This window comes from Apteryx rowi, unplaced genomic scaffold, assembly GCF_003343035.1.
Source record: "Apteryx rowi isolate R43461 unplaced genomic scaffold, aptRow1 scaffold_524, whole genome shotgun sequence".
Lineage (NCBI taxonomy): Eukaryota > Metazoa > Chordata > Aves > Apterygiformes > Apterygidae > Apteryx > Apteryx rowi.
This window is the reverse complement of record NW_020450788.1, coordinates 102,858-118,169: the sequence shown is the minus strand read 5'-3', so window position 1 is coordinate 118,169 and position 15,312 is coordinate 102,858. Positions and strand designations below refer to the sequence as shown.

At 39.4% G+C, this 15,312-nt stretch overlaps 1 protein-coding gene across 9 annotated transcripts in view; it reads left to right on the top strand.

The window, feature by feature from the left end:
* The window catches only part of IMPG2 (interphotoreceptor matrix proteoglycan 2), a 64,891-nt gene that overhangs the window by 24,863 nt on the left and 24,716 nt on the right, over positions 1-15,312 (top strand). For all 9 annotated transcript variants that reach the window (XM_026080503.1, XM_026080504.1, XM_026080505.1 and 6 more), the window contains 4 exons: positions 3,187-3,218; positions 3,332-3,355; positions 12,980-13,029; positions 13,505-13,596. In XM_026080503.1, the coding sequence (XP_025936288.1) occupies positions 3,187-3,218; positions 3,332-3,355; positions 12,980-13,029; positions 13,505-13,596 (198 nt within the window). The remainder of the gene's footprint in view (positions 1-3,186; positions 3,219-3,331; positions 3,356-12,979; positions 13,030-13,504; positions 13,597-15,312) is intronic.

Sequence of the window (15,312 nt, the reverse complement as noted above, 5' to 3'; positions counted from 1 at the left end):
CTATTTGTGATTCAGTGATTGTTGTAGTTTCTTTTTAATGCTGTGGAGTTTTATTAATTTGCAATAATTTTGTATTATATAAAACTAAGTGCAGTCTGTTGAAAAGGGGAGACACTAGTGCCAAGTGCCAGCTTTTGAAAAGTTGGTATAATAATATTAGGAAAGTCTCACTTCAGTGGATTAAACTAATTTTATACAAAGCATCTGCAGAGGCAGCTTCACTGAGTGAAAGCCATGGCCTCTGGCTTTGGGGAGGTTACTATGCACAGCTATTTATAGATCACTTCAAGTATTCAAAGGGTAGAGATGTTAATTAATACTTGCAGATCCTTGTGCGGTAGGTAGGAACATGTTTATAACTACATCTTGCAAATGAAGGAACTGAGTCAGAGGGGTGAGATGATTTGGCAAAGGCTATTCTGTACTAAATGAGGAACAGAGCCAAAATTAGAGTTCTAGAGCCCCTGGCTTTTAATTAGGGCAAAAAGGTGTCTGTTTGCCTTGAAATTCAGCATGTCAGTACTTGTCCTCGCCCCAGAGTGGAATGCAAAGTAGACATTTAAGAGAAAGAAGAGCGATCACACTACAAAATATTGCAGACTGTATCAGCTTAGCAATAGGAGGATGCTTCATTTTCACATCCTCAGCTGAAACAAACATTCAGCATTATAATACAAACCTTATTTCTCAAACAAAACTTCCATTGAATCTAGTGGGATATTATTTGTCTGAGAAAGAACGGTGAAGTCAGGTCATTTAAACATTCATTTAAAGCACATATTCCTTTAAAATTACTTTCATTTGCAAAAGTCTTGATTTATAATGAGAAGATAATATTCTGTCTGGAATTAGGTGAATTAAGGAGTAATCCAGCTACCCCTTGCAGAGGCTGTCGTTCAAAGCCAATCATGCAGTATTAGGCTTTGTTAGTTTACTACAAAATTGGATGAGAGCTGAGTAATTTGATAGGCTTTCTTAAATGTAGACATGGAGACAGGGTGTGTCACGTTTGTATTTCTAGGCCTTGGCCATTGAAGTAATAATATGGCATCTCAGGTCTGGTCAGTTCTTAATCCTTACAATTTATAGGAATACAAGATTTGGCCATAGCAAGATGCAGTGGGTAGGTCCTGGGCCTCGGGCTCAGAAAACTGGGTGCCACCAGCTCTCCAGCGCTGCCATGCGGTGCAGCCTTGGCTGAGGCACCTCCATCTCCTCGCTCGGTGAAGTGGGTGTGATTATACTGGCCGCTGCAGCCAGTGGCCTTTGGGGCCTCGTGAGTAAAGGTGCTGGGTACTGACTAGCAGCCGTGTTAAAAAGATATATGGAGCTCCTGATAATCAGGTTTGTTTTTAATAGCACCTACAAACTGTTATGACTAAACACTGAAGAAGGCCTCTCTTCTCCTAAGCAAATACCGCTTACTAAAAGGGTTACTTATTGAATATAAATTTCTGAAAGCTCAGAGAGGGGGAATCAGCCTCTGAATTAATGCAGATCACAGTGCTTTGAAGCTGAGTACAGGCACTGTATAGAGCAATATAACAACCCCTTAATGAATATCTGAAGTTTCCAGTACAGTTTTATGGACCCTGAGTTAGACATGCCACTGTTAGACTACCTGGTCATGCTGGTTTCTTCATTTGTCACTTAAAACTGGTCTCGCTGTGTCTGGGTTCTTCATATGAAAGTATCTCCAAATACTTCATTTGATGGACTCATACATTTAAGATTGGCCAAAGAACATACAGAAAAGTGAACTGACCAAAGTCAGCATTACAACAGACTGATGTCCAGGCTGCCCTTCTAGCCCTTCTTCTCCAGTTGTGATCACCCCTACTGCCCCCTGATGTCCTGGAAAGAAGAGAAAGTTAAAGACATTGCCGTGGTTCCTAATCAATAGAAGACTAAACCCCTGTGCCTCCTTAGAAATATGGGCTAAAAGAATAAGCAGGCTAGCCTGCTTGGAAAGTCTCTTTTACCTTTTTCACTCCTATTTCACAAAAAGAATTAGCAGGGATGCTTAGAGTGTCAGTCCTTAGGTCATTAAACACATGTGGATATTTTGCAGAGGAGTTTTCACAGAGGAAATACTGTGTGTTAAGTTCATTGTAATTTGACTTCAGAGTAGGCGTTTAAGTTGACCCACTTCGGGTTGTGTTTTTACTGAAAAATATATCCGCATTGATTGCGCAAAGAAAGCCAACCCAATAGATGAACCCCCAAGCCCCTTTCCAAAAAAAACAGAGGGAGAAAAACAAACTTTGTTTCTAGACAACACTTTTCCATAAATAATTAATGTTCTGCCTACATTGGTGTAGCACCAGGATATAGCGCTATTCCTCAACAGCTATCAGTATGCTACAAACTGCTCAAGATTTCCTCCACTTCTTCTGAAGTTCCCCTCAGAAACTCTTGCAACTGCTCTCTAGAACCAATTTCGCTAATATTATGAGGATTTTGATTAAGAATCTGGAAAATACTGACCTGTGTAGCCCTGCCCTAGCCTTGATACACTAATAAATGAAAAAATATCTTTCCTGTCACTTTTATAACCCAAGCAAAGACATCAAATAAATCCTACTACATGATTTAAGCTGTAACTATATTTTTAAAAAAAATGCTTTAAGTCTACGGACATGTAGCAGAAGAAATGCTGTATTTCTTAAGACCTGTTACTGAAAAGGATCTTATTGTTAGCCTGCACTCAGATAAGAGAGGTTGAATCTGGTCACTATTTTCTGGCTCCATTTTTGACCTGTTTGGTATATTTCCTTCAGATCTGTACAAGAAGAAAGTTAAAAAGCTCTAAGCCTAAATTTTCAAAGGTATATAGTGATGTTGGGTGTTCAGCTGAAGACACTTAGAGGGACTTGATTTTCAGAAAATGCAGAGCATTTGCTGTCAATGCAGAAACGTAGAGCATCTTCTGACAAACCTACTGTTCTTTTTGGTGTCTGTGGCTGAGTTTCTAAAATCACCAGTTGTATTTGGGAAATGTAGAGTGTGTTCTGTTTTCACCAGGGGCTTTGCTAATAGATTTTGAACTTAGCAAATATATGAACAAAGAAAAAAGAATTATTTTGGCAAAGGGGAGGGAAGAAGGTGGTATAAACTGCATTTCAGTTCCTTCCATCTTATGTTTCTCAAATATATTTAGGATTTGTTTGTTTGTTTATTTTCCAGAAACTGTCCTATACAAAGGAAGCAAGGGATGGGTAAGTATCTGCATTTGCCTTGTGTTTTATTCTGTCTGATGATAACAGCAAGGCTGAGTTGTGACATTTTGTAACACCTTCTCTCTCTTTATTTATTTTTTTTCTCTTGTCAGCTCTTGCACCGATTGGTCATGTGGGTAAGTCATTTTCACTTTTTAAAACCTCTTGATCAGTCCTTTCTCTAGCTCTTGCTGCTGCTAGAGTTGATTTTTGCACTGAAGATTTTGTTTTTAATAACAGAAGTAAAAAACAAAATTCACCTTGGTGCAAAGGGGCCTACAGAAAGAGATTCAATGTGATGAAGAAATCTTGTGCATCTTGTTTGCAAAGCTCTGGCAGGTTGTCCCAGCAGCCTTGGCATGCTGAAAATATCTCGGCTGATTGGTAAAGGACTGCTTCTTTTGCTTAAGTCCATCATTTCCTTGTTTTCAGTTGAGCATAGATGCGGGCTATTTACCTGAAGAGGTTTAGTAGGGGAAAGCTACTTTGGGAAAGAGATGTGTCCACAGTGACTTGTGTTAGTATTCTGGCTATTCTGTGAACCTTTCCCAAAGGCTTTCAGGTCGTCATCAGGCTTGGTCATCATCACCAAAAGCAGAAAAGTGGAATGTTTATAAAAATGCTGTTTCAAAAACTTTTGAGAGATGTGCTCTAAAAACACTGTTACAAGGGGATCAGCTGCAGGGGCTCCTCACATTTTTAACAAGGGAATCAAACTGAAACTAGTCTGAATTGCAATTCCTTTTACCAAAGCAGACCTGAACTTGAATCAGTATTTTCATGTCTTTGTTGAACTAGAAGCAAAACCAGTTAATGTCATTATTACTCCATTCCCAAACAGAAATTAATCTAAACTGTTTTTAGAGCAATTCAAACCCAAACAACTTAGTCTTGAACTCATCTGAAAAATTGGCTGATTCAATTCCCTGCTTTACAGGCCATATAAAGCCATGATAAATATGAGTAGATCACTTACTGGAGGAGTCACTTAATAAGCTTAGAAAAAAAAAAAAAAAGGCAAGCTCAAACCACAAATTAATTATTCTGATAATGATTTCATAACCACGATATTATATTTTAAAATTAATAGCATGAGAAGGTAATGGCAGACTTGATCCCTTGGAGATTGGTTTATATTTCAGCCATTGAGCTGAACTTTTCTCTGATGTGAGCACTCTCTAAGCCCACAGGTAAATTGGGGAGGGTGAATCTCTTCAGCTTCCTTCCTGTAACATCGGCCAAAGTTCTATATGCTCTTGCTTTTAAAGAGAAAATCACAGAAATAGAAATCTTGTCCTTGTAAACTTCATGGGCCTGATTTTTTTTCCTCATTAACATCAGTTGTTCTGTAGGCTGGCTCTTGACATGAATGGAACTACATCTTATTTATCAGCAAAGGTGAATTCAGAGATGCAGTTTGTTTCAGTTTGAATGTTGGAAGCTTTGAAAAAAATCATCTTTCTGAAGAAGTTTGAGTTTGAAAAATCTAAGGTATCTCTCAGTGTGATCGTTCAGGAAAACTGCTAGATGTAGAGATGCAGGATACAAATTATGTACTTATATAAAGAACACCTTACCTAGTGCTTTGTGACAGGCATTAAAGGGCCTTGCATCTACTAAAGCTAGTAGACAATTGGCAAGCTTAACCTAACTCAATTTGCTGCATGACTATATTGCATCTCTCTTAAAATGCTCTCTTAAACTGCTTTTATTCCAGTATATGTTACTTGAGGTTGTTCATAGCTTTAAAATAGGATCTTTGTTATCACAGCTTTACTGTTTACAGTTTAGCTTTACTACATCATTTCTTTTCTGCTATATGTTGTTTTTTGATTTGTGGTTGGAAATGATTGTGTTTTACAGCATAGAGCGAGTGATACAGGACTAAAGCAGTGAGATAGAAAGAGGCAGATTTGCTCTGGATAATGGAGCATCAGGAAGAAACACACATAATTTGCTCTGGCAATATTAAGAAAACCTCTATTCTAAGGGCAGTTCTGCACACCTGTGCACCACAAGGCGGACATGGTTTAAGACATGAAGTTTGTAAGCCAAGCTTATATAAAAATAAAGCCAAGATTGGCTGCCATGGGTAGAAACCATATATTCTGGCTTGCTTTTTAGTTGCGTGGGTTCTGACTTCAATCTGCAGTTTTGTATGAGGAGAGAGATACATATACTGTGTGGCACGAAGAATATCTCCAGAGCTAGATGGAATGTGGTTTTGCTGCAATAATGTACGAGACCTGCCAATACATATCAGAATAAAATGAAGACCTCTTTAAAATTTGCTGTAATAAATCAGAGTAGGTACCTGACCCAGGATTGTCCTGCGCTTAAGGCACAGCGTGCGAAATCCAGCTGCCTGCCCCAGTACAGGAGCAATGTGGCTCTGCTCTTTCCCGGGCAGTGCTCTGATCGCCAGCCCACTGGCTTTCCTGCAGCAGCTCTTGCTGAGGCAGGGGCTGACCCACGTGTGCTGAGAGAGAGACTGGTCCTACAGAAGGGTATGTCGGGCAGGGCAGGGCAGTGATGTGAACAACGCTGTCTACCGCCGAGCTGCGCATCTGACCTGCCCTTGTTTCTCAAGGGGCGGCAGCACTGTCCTTTCTCTCCCTCAGCCTGGAGCCCTGACGGCACCAGCTTCAGATGTCTGAATGATGCCCTGGAGAGGCTTCTGCACAGCCGGGGAAGGAGAGGCTTCTCCAGAGGATGCCTCGGAGCAGGGGTCTAACAGGGATGCTCTGGTGAACACCAGTTTCTCTGACCCCTGTGCAGAAGCAGTTACTTCAGTTCTGAGGCCTAACACTAGGGTTCTTTCCCAGGCTGTTTTCTCACTGCTAGGAGCATAGGAATTTTTGCAATTGGTTCCTCTTATCTTCTAGAGTGTAGCGCCAGTACAAGAAACTAAGAGTGTTTTCTTTTTACCATCTTTGACCAATCTTTTTTCCTATGAAACAATTGAGGTATCAGTTTTTTAATTCCGGGCTGATCTGGAAGTGAAGACAGACCTTTGATGTCTGTTGGTCATTTTAATGACAGTACCTTTCTAGGATAAAACAGAACTGTGCTGAAAGCTATAAACAGCTGTAGAACTGAAGCTGTGACCTAAATCATTTAAGACACATCAGATAATCCTACCTAGATGTCAATACTGTGTCTCCACCTAGCTGGAAAAAGCTGGTTTCAACTAGTTAAACACTAGGATGGTTTTAGCGTAGCCTGTGAAGAGGTGGCTTGCGCTTGTGTAATTTACATCCCAGAATAACTCACGATCCAGCATTACTGACAATTACGTAACAGCAGGATGAAAGTTGTTCCAGTAAGACCAGTGCTTGCATTCACACAGGTTAAACGCTCAGCCTGGCCTTTTATGGACTTGAGGGATTAAACAAGTACCACTTAGGAGAGCAGCTCACCAAAAGGAAAAGTAATATATGGGACGTAATGCAGATGTCTATACAGCAGCCTCATAGAAGTTGTGGTGTTTTGCCTGGGTCAGAAGTGTGTGAGTATTATATCAGCTAAAGGCTTTTATTCATTTCTTTATTCAATAGGCCCTTATGATTTTTCATAATGAAGTTTGCTCTATTAATACTGGAGTATGTCCCATGACAATGGGGCAGTGTCCTTTCTAATTTCTGGCAGGGTCAAATATCAGATCTTGAGAATCAATTGAAGGAAAAGGAGTAGCACAAAAATGCTGCAGGGGAAAACTGTAGCTTTTATGTCATAACCTTGCTTGAATGCTGTATGCATGATAGCATACTGAGGAAAACATAAGGAGTGAAGATATTTGGGAAGGGTGAATATAATTATGCATTGCTTTTGCATTTCTTCTGAAGTGGCTCTTAATGTCAAATAAGATGAAGTAAGAAATGAAAGCAATTGTCCTTTCTGAGTGATAGTTTCTGATTCTGGACTCACTGAAATTAGTTGCAGTAAACCATGTCTGGAGCTCCTCTCTTCTCTACTCTCAGATGCGTTGGCAAATTTAGGATCTCTATTTCATCAGCATTGGGTGGTTAGTGTATCAACTCAAATTTGGTATCTCTTATCTAAATGTGCTGCATGAAAGACAAGTCTGTGTCCTCCATGCTGGGATCATCTCAACACTTCAGTCACTTCTGCCTGCAGTGGAGTAGAAACATACCTGAGCTCCTTTATTATTTGCCATTGGACTTGGCAACAGTATTGCTCTGGCTTCAGATATTTTTGAGTATCTGCACAGCTTTACCCCAAATGAAGAGTTTCACACTGTTTCTTTTTAGCTGTGCATTTATTTCTGTGTTGCCTACTGTCAAGTTTGTCCTGCCCTGCTTTAATTAAAAACAAAAGAGGTCAATATTCAAGAAGTGACTACATGAAAATTAAAATAAATGTAAGGACAATTTAAAAAGAAAAGAATCTGAATGCAAGGTTCAGTCTTGCATTTCTGTACTTGTATAAAAGTACTATTGATATTGCATATCACTTAGTTCAATAACTCATGATTAAGATGTTTAAAAAGAGTGAGTTCAGACCATAAAAATGACTTTCCCTTCTTTGAGCAAAGTTCTTCAATATGAGCATTGAAATAATAATATTTAAGAAAAAGAAATGCCTGACATGGCAAATTAGCCTTTAGGACATTCAAATTGATAAATGAACTGATGGACATCTGGAACCTGTACAGTCTGGAAAGGGTACCTTTTTCCACCATGGAGTTGAGGAGGTAGTTAAATCTTGCACAAAAATGCAGAGAAAAACATTTATAAAATTTCATGGAAGAAAAATAAGTGGTATCACTGAGGCATTGTTTGACAGGTCGAGTGGTGTTTTTTTCTCAATAACATGTCATGACTGCAGTTAAGCACTTATTTAGGCTCTTTAGTTGTGTGTCCTTAATGCGACTCTTTAAGTGCTTTGGTGGATTGGAACCTATGAAGTCATTTTTCTTCTTCTGTCATTGGAGTCATCTCTTCGTGATGTGACTGATGTCACACAAAAGTACATATGGGACTTGAAAGAGAGGAATATAGCAGGAGCTGTTTGTTGTACTAATATGTATAGGCTGTCCGTAAGCACTGTTTGCTTCAGATCAACTTCTGAGACCCTTATGGGTCTTGTTTACCACTGCCTAGGCTCAGGTGTCTAACAGACTCTGTGATCTGAAACCCATGCTTTCTGCCAAGGAAACACAGTGTAGTGTTGTTCATTCTGCTGCTTAGACATCTGCTTGTACCCATTGCTTCCTGCCTCTCCATACACGTGTATATTTTTGTATTTTGCTTACTGCTCAGCCAAGGTGGTCCAGGGCTCCACTTATGCAGGCAGGACAAGAGAAATTACATTTCCGTCATATGTACTTGTCTCAACGTCACAAAAAGCTCTTGCTGGAATATTGTCCTCCACCCTGGAGTGACTCAGCTGTGTGAGTATAACTGAAGGTAAAGCCTGGCCTGTGGATTAATGCTGGGGTTAAAAAATAAATAAATAAGCCCCCCTATTTTCAACTCAGTAACTAAAGTGAAATTTGAATCTGTGTTTACCTTAAAAGCAATGTGTTCAGTCAGTCACTATGAGATGAAGTCAGCAATGCATTGTCACATGCATTTTGAATGGTTTCCTTAGAAATATCTGGTATTATTGCTCCTGTTCTAGGAATTAATAAAATGGGCGTTTGAAAAATTAAAATTATAAGGGGAAGGAGAAGGCTATGGATGCAAAAAGAAAGTAAACCTCACAGTTCTGAGCCCCAATTCTGGTGAAGCAATGAAGAAACAAAAATTGCTGCATAAAATGGTTATAACACAGTTTCTTAAACCAGTATTTTTGTCCTCCTAAGAAGAAAGTGATAATTCTTAACTTGACCAAGCTCAGTTCTTCACTGGTATTGCTTGAATAAATTGATTAAGGTTTTACTAGGCTTCGTTTAAATCCTTGGCTTTTAATTTTCAGCCAGATACGAGCCAGAATTTTGTAAGAAAAGTGGTTAGGTCTTGGGAGCTTGTGTTAAAAACGCTGTACCAGTAAGAGTCTATTACCTGACCTTGATAAAGAATTTGTCCAGGTAATGCTTAAGGTGATCAGTCTGGTATGCTTTAAATGTCAAAGGCCTTATTCTTACCCTGCTTTTCAGCACTGTGACAGTTGTCTAATACAAGACACTGGCCCAGTTTTGTTTGTGGTTTCCACCATGCAGGAACCCCTGTACACAGAAGTTAATGTCACTAACTGGAGAACGTCGGTAAGATCTACAGGCCTGCAAAGCATTCTGCCAGAGACCAACTTTCCCAAACAGTGCAAAGATTCAAGAGCTGCTGCTGCTGTCACCTTCTCAACCTTTACTTTTTAATGCATATATAGGTACTATAAGTGGCCTGATTTTTCTGGAGGGCTGAGCAAATGTCATTTAAGTCAGTGAGAGAGCTCTGGGACCTTTAAAAGTTGGACATTTTTTCTTTGGTACCTGTACAAACAATAATTTAATCTGTAAGCAGTAATTTGACTTGGAAAATTTATTTTAGGCCTCTCCATTTAGAAACTGCTCCTCTTCTGAAAGTGTGGTTTATACCATAGCATTTCTTGCTTTTCTTGTTTACTTTGAGGATTATTTTCTTCAAAAACTCAAGCAGCTTAGTTAAAATTGATCTTGTGGTACACTGGTAAACAAAACACAAAATCTGATGTTCAATTCAGTTGCTCACAGATAGGGCACCTCAAAAAGATCTAAATGACTAAGTTACCAAACACATTGCAGAGAGCTGGCAAGTACAACACAGGATCTGTGGGAGATCTGTCCCTTCAGGGACAGCAGCTGGAAGCCCAGAGGAGTACCTGAAGGCCTCTTGAACTGTACTAGAGGCCATCTATGTGTGGGTAGCTGAATCAAGTCCTATGAGTCTTAGGTTGAGCTCAGAACCTAATTTATTTTGCCATAGTAAGTTATTTTTCACTCTGTCCCCTTCTAAATAAAAGGGTGTTGATACAAGGCTTAGTTAATGTTTATGTAAGGGCTTTGAGCACTTCAGATGAACAGAATATTACAAATCCTGTAACAAAGCTGTTCACTGCACATCATCTTGCTTTTGTTGGCTTTTTATTCTGTGACCTTGGTTACGTTAGCGGTTTGTGATAAGTGAATTCTCAGATTCTGTTTCACCTCTCCTGAAAAGTTAGTATCATATGTGCTTCCTGTGAACATACCATTATTAAATATAATACATGTAAATGCTTTAGTTACTGATGCCTTAAATTGGTAAGACTCTGGCACAGATGTAATCTAATGCCTATCAAAACTGGTAAGAGTAATGCATCTTTAGAGCTAAGTAAATTTAACTGGAAAATATGTCATCTGACCAATTAATAATTAAGAAAGAGCTTTGACTTCTGTTTTAAGGTGAGAAACAAACAGGGAAACTAAATCTCTATAAAATATAATCAGCATTCTTAAGAAAATCTAAATCCTTGTACTGATATTTTTAGCAGAAAGAAATGGATGGTTTTGAATGAGTTATTCGTGACTATCCTCTGCCATTGCCATCACAGGTATATCATGTCTGAATTCTACTTGCTTGCTAGTAACTTGTTTTCCAGTTCTTGGAAATCTGGCCAAGACTTACTGAGATTGCAAAAGATGCAGCAGAGAGACTTAGAAATTATTGACATTATGTTCTTTAAAACCCTTGGATTATGACAGATGGATTCAGGCCTCTGTCCACATTAGGAACAAGGGCATTTGATGTTTACTATAATCGTTACCTTCGCTACTAGCGAGCTGTTCCTAGTGACTCCTTTCCTTAAGGTCCAGGAAATGTCTCTAGTTTGTGTTTTCTCCTGACTCTTCCTCTCTAGAGATGAATTAAAATGACTGGCTTAACAAACGACTGGCTTGACTGTCATCGTCCCTGGTGGGTTTGGATTTCAGTGAATTTCATCTAATTGTCGGAGGACTGTTTTGGCTGATGCCTGAAAGCTGTGTGACACCCCCCCCCCCCCAAATGATAATCTCTTTAAACAGTTCATGATATTTCAGTAGTCATTAATTATCATGATAATATTTGCTGTGCTTATAGTTAGTGACAGTGATTACCTTGCCTTGTGCTGGCTGAAAACAGGTAATAATGTCCACGAGATGGAAGCAGACACAAGTAACTGTATGTTTCAAGGCTTGCACAGAGCTCAGAGGTTTTAGTTGTACACAAACGTACTGTTTAAATTGTTGAATCAGTATTTTCTGCTTTGTTCATATGGATGTTATATATTTTATTTTTTATTAAAATTTTGTAATACTTACATAGCTCTCCCCTTGGCAATTTAACATTCCCTAAACTTACTCCAGTTTGGCCTAGTTAAACATTATGCACAGGACTAGCCTATGCCTCCTGGGAAAGATGGGTGAAATGATTCTTGGGTTGAACAGAAAATTCAGCAGACTCATCTTCAAGTCTGTGTTCATTGGCGAGTGCAAGCCTGTGAGAGGCACAGGGAAAAAGAGAGTCTGAGACACGTTAACTCACTGAAACTATCATATGTTTTATCTTAGCCTTGTGCCCAGGTATCTTAGTATATAAGTTTGGATGTGCTTGTCTGCCTGGCATTGGAGCCCTTTGCTTTAGGAGTGACACTGAGTCTGGTTATACATCCTGATGGAGACAGAGTATCCTTTGCCTTTGGTGGGAGCTTTGCTTGAGGGCAGACTGCAGGGTCAGTAATTGAGTATGACAATCAAAAGTCAGACCTGGCAAGACTAGCAAAGCATGGGCTAGGTGGTACGAGCTCTTGTTAATATTGTAGTGCAGCCTCCTTTCTGCCATGTTTATTTTATGGTACAAGTATGACAACCAATAAAAAAGGAGTTTCTTTAGGAATGAGAGAAATATCTTAATGCAATGAACTTTAATGATTTTCTGAGGTTCAAATTTAGTGTTCATTTTCTCTGCAGCACTTAAGTTTCCAGTCTTACAGATTGGGCTGTATGTATTAAAAATATGGCAAACCTGAAAAGTCAATTTTTCTCAGAAAGGAATTGGTTCTGTCAGAGCATGTCTCCCACTCTTGGTAACTTAAAGTTGCTCAGGACTCACAGAATTGGTCCTAAGGAGCTTGGGTTTACTGTTAAAGCCATGTCAAAGCTGCTGATTTCTCTTCAGATCGACTATTTTCATCTGATTTTGTCTGCAATGTTTTTCTTCTTCACATTTGGCCTAGAGGTGTTTTGTGTGTGTATGTGTCTGTGCGTGTGAATGCAATAATTGGGTTTTGAAACTGAGGCCTTTTAAAGATCTCCAAATAAGGAGGGTAAAAGGTGTGGTAAAAAGGACCCATCTTGTAGCAGTGATTTCAGTACAGTTATGATTTTTAGTGCTCTGTAGAGTATTTTATAAATCTGAGCATTTTATAGAATATTACAGGTATCTTTGTGTTTTATCTCTATGGTCTTCACACTTGCTTCATTTGCAGAACCGCTGGCAGGCCAAACAGAATTACTTTTGTGACTCCATGTCCTTTGGGTATGAGGAGGTTAGCATCCCGAGAGAGGCACAGGACGCCTAGTGGAGATGCAAGTGACCTCACATCTAAATTGACATGGATAACTGAAATACTGTGAAGCCTAATTTTTATAAAGTTATCAGCAAAGTAGTACCATGACAAATTTATTCTGCAAATGTGTTTTTTGGTGTGGCAGTAGAACCACATGTAAACCCCAAACTAAAACATCTATATCACCATGTCCAATTTCTGATTTATTTATTTATTTATTTATTTATATTTGACAGTACTGGGACTCCAACTCCAGCTTCAACTACTGATGTTACCACATTGAGAGGTCAGTTTCCATCCAGCTGCTGTGCAGGCTGATTCTGAATTAATAGCAAATTGAGAAATGTGATGGCTTGTGGTTTTGAGATTTTTTTTCCACCTCCAAGTAATCCCAGTTGTGATTTGGAGATCAGGTTTTGGGCTGATGTTATTAGGTTATCAAATGAATCAGGAAAATCCTACTAGAGAAATTAGTTCTACGCACATTTTTTACTGAACTTGCTTTATGTTCCCAAAAATACAACACCTGCTTAGACAGAACATTAGCATTTGGTTCTGATTAGCGTATTTGATACTTTTCCTCAGGCTCTTCATGTATTGTTTCTGTTTCAGTTGCTCTTCCTTTGTTGTTTCTGTCTTGATGGTGGGACCAGAAATCAAGTGTTATTGTTAGTTAGTTAGCTTACACTTGCTGAACTACTTATGTATCTAAATAACATGTGTGCGGATTAAAAAAAAATACTGCTCTCTTTCAAACTCAGATGCAGCTGCCAACGTTCCTCCCCCTCATGGGATCTCCATTGAGAGTCCTTTGGGCAGTACCATCCATGAGATCCAATATACAGACACTTCTGTGAGTGGCTTTTTCCTTTGGTTCAGCATTCTGTTGCCTTTCCTAAATAATATCATTTATGGACATTTGCATTTCCTTGTACTTAAAGGTGTTGCTAGCATAGTGTATTAACACAGATTAGGATTTCTTAAAATCTGGGCATGACCTTTAGAAAGTTTTAAAATAATTGCCTGGATAGATACTCTTTCATTTGCAGTGGCTCTGCAGTACAGCCGCCCCCACAGAGAGAGAGAATGGATCAGTTGAGCTACCAAGTGGACATTTTGCTAGTGATTCAAGACAAGACAGTGAAAGCCTAGGGCTTTTTGAAAGCTCGGAGAAGAATGTGGAGCATTATTCCTGTGAAAACACAATACACTTTAAATTGCCGTAGTAATGTTGCAAGGGTCCACATGGTACAATTGCCGAGGATAGCAGAGAGGTGGCCTGGATAGCCCTGAAAGTTCCTTCCAGTTCTCTTCTCCTTTTCCCCTGCCAACATGTATGGATTTTTATTTATGGTCTTACAATCACCCTCACCATGGTATCTAAGCAAAACTCTCCGCACAGGGAGGCCTACCACAAGTACTTAAATGCCACTGTAAAAGTGAGCTGGCTTTCAGAAGTGCTGACCGGTACACAGGTTTCAGGGAAATATCTGGTTCCAGGACAGAGCTCCTTTGGATTAAAAATTAAGCCCAAACTCTAGATTCCAACTCCAGTATATGTTGGCCTACATGAGCACTGAAGAAAATTTTGCAAACCAGTAGTATGAATCAGCTGGCTTTTGTTTTCTTATAAACACAAACCTCTCACTGGATTTATTGAGACGCTTACAAAGTTGCCTGTGCTGCATATGAGTAGAAGCTGATTTATGGTGCTGGGTTTAACTCTGCAGAGTTCTGTAACCTAGTAGGGCCATGAAACAAAGCTGGGCCAAACTCTGTGCTTTCTTCTAGGGCTGACTGTGGAACTCTGGTGTTGCGCTTCCAAGAATAAACACTCAATATGAAACAGGCAGACAACTTCTGACTCAAGTCCAGGAGTTTGTCCTGTCTCTGATTTTATATTATGGACCAAGAACACTTGTGGTTTGGTCCCATGTACACCATTATTCTTTTTTGAAACAGAACTGCCTGGAGCATTTCTGCCTGAGCAGAGACCACTCAGTAAATCAGAAAGAAACTAGAATTAGATTGCTGCTGCTGCTGCAACAGTATTTTCACTCTTTATACAGTTACATCACACCTCATCATGGCTCTGTACAGCCAAAATGCGTTGGGAATTACAAGACCAAGAGCCAGCAAAGCTCATCTTTTGCACTTACGTGCTGACTGTGCCTTTATTTTGGGGGGGACTGATGTGTGATTCAAACTACACTGAGCTTCAAAGAGCTATGTAGTAACAGCATATATTTACCTGATAAGTATATAGCTCTCAAATGCCAACTAGCTTTAGGTGGTGTACCACTCATTCTAGACCTCAACAGAGTTATCCCCTCAAAAAGGGGTGGGGGAGGAAGAGAATTTAACTAAAAATACATAGAGGGGCCCTATACAGTATCTAAGTCACTCACTGATGGCAGCTAAGCTATTTGGAGAAAGGTTTTTCTGTTTCCCACGCCATGCATAGCACAGGTTGCAGTTTTGCCAGAAAGGTCTGGGGTTTTGGCTCTTTTTTTTAATAGGGAAAAACCAACAATCACAGGTAAATAACAAAAGACTTGTTATTTAACTT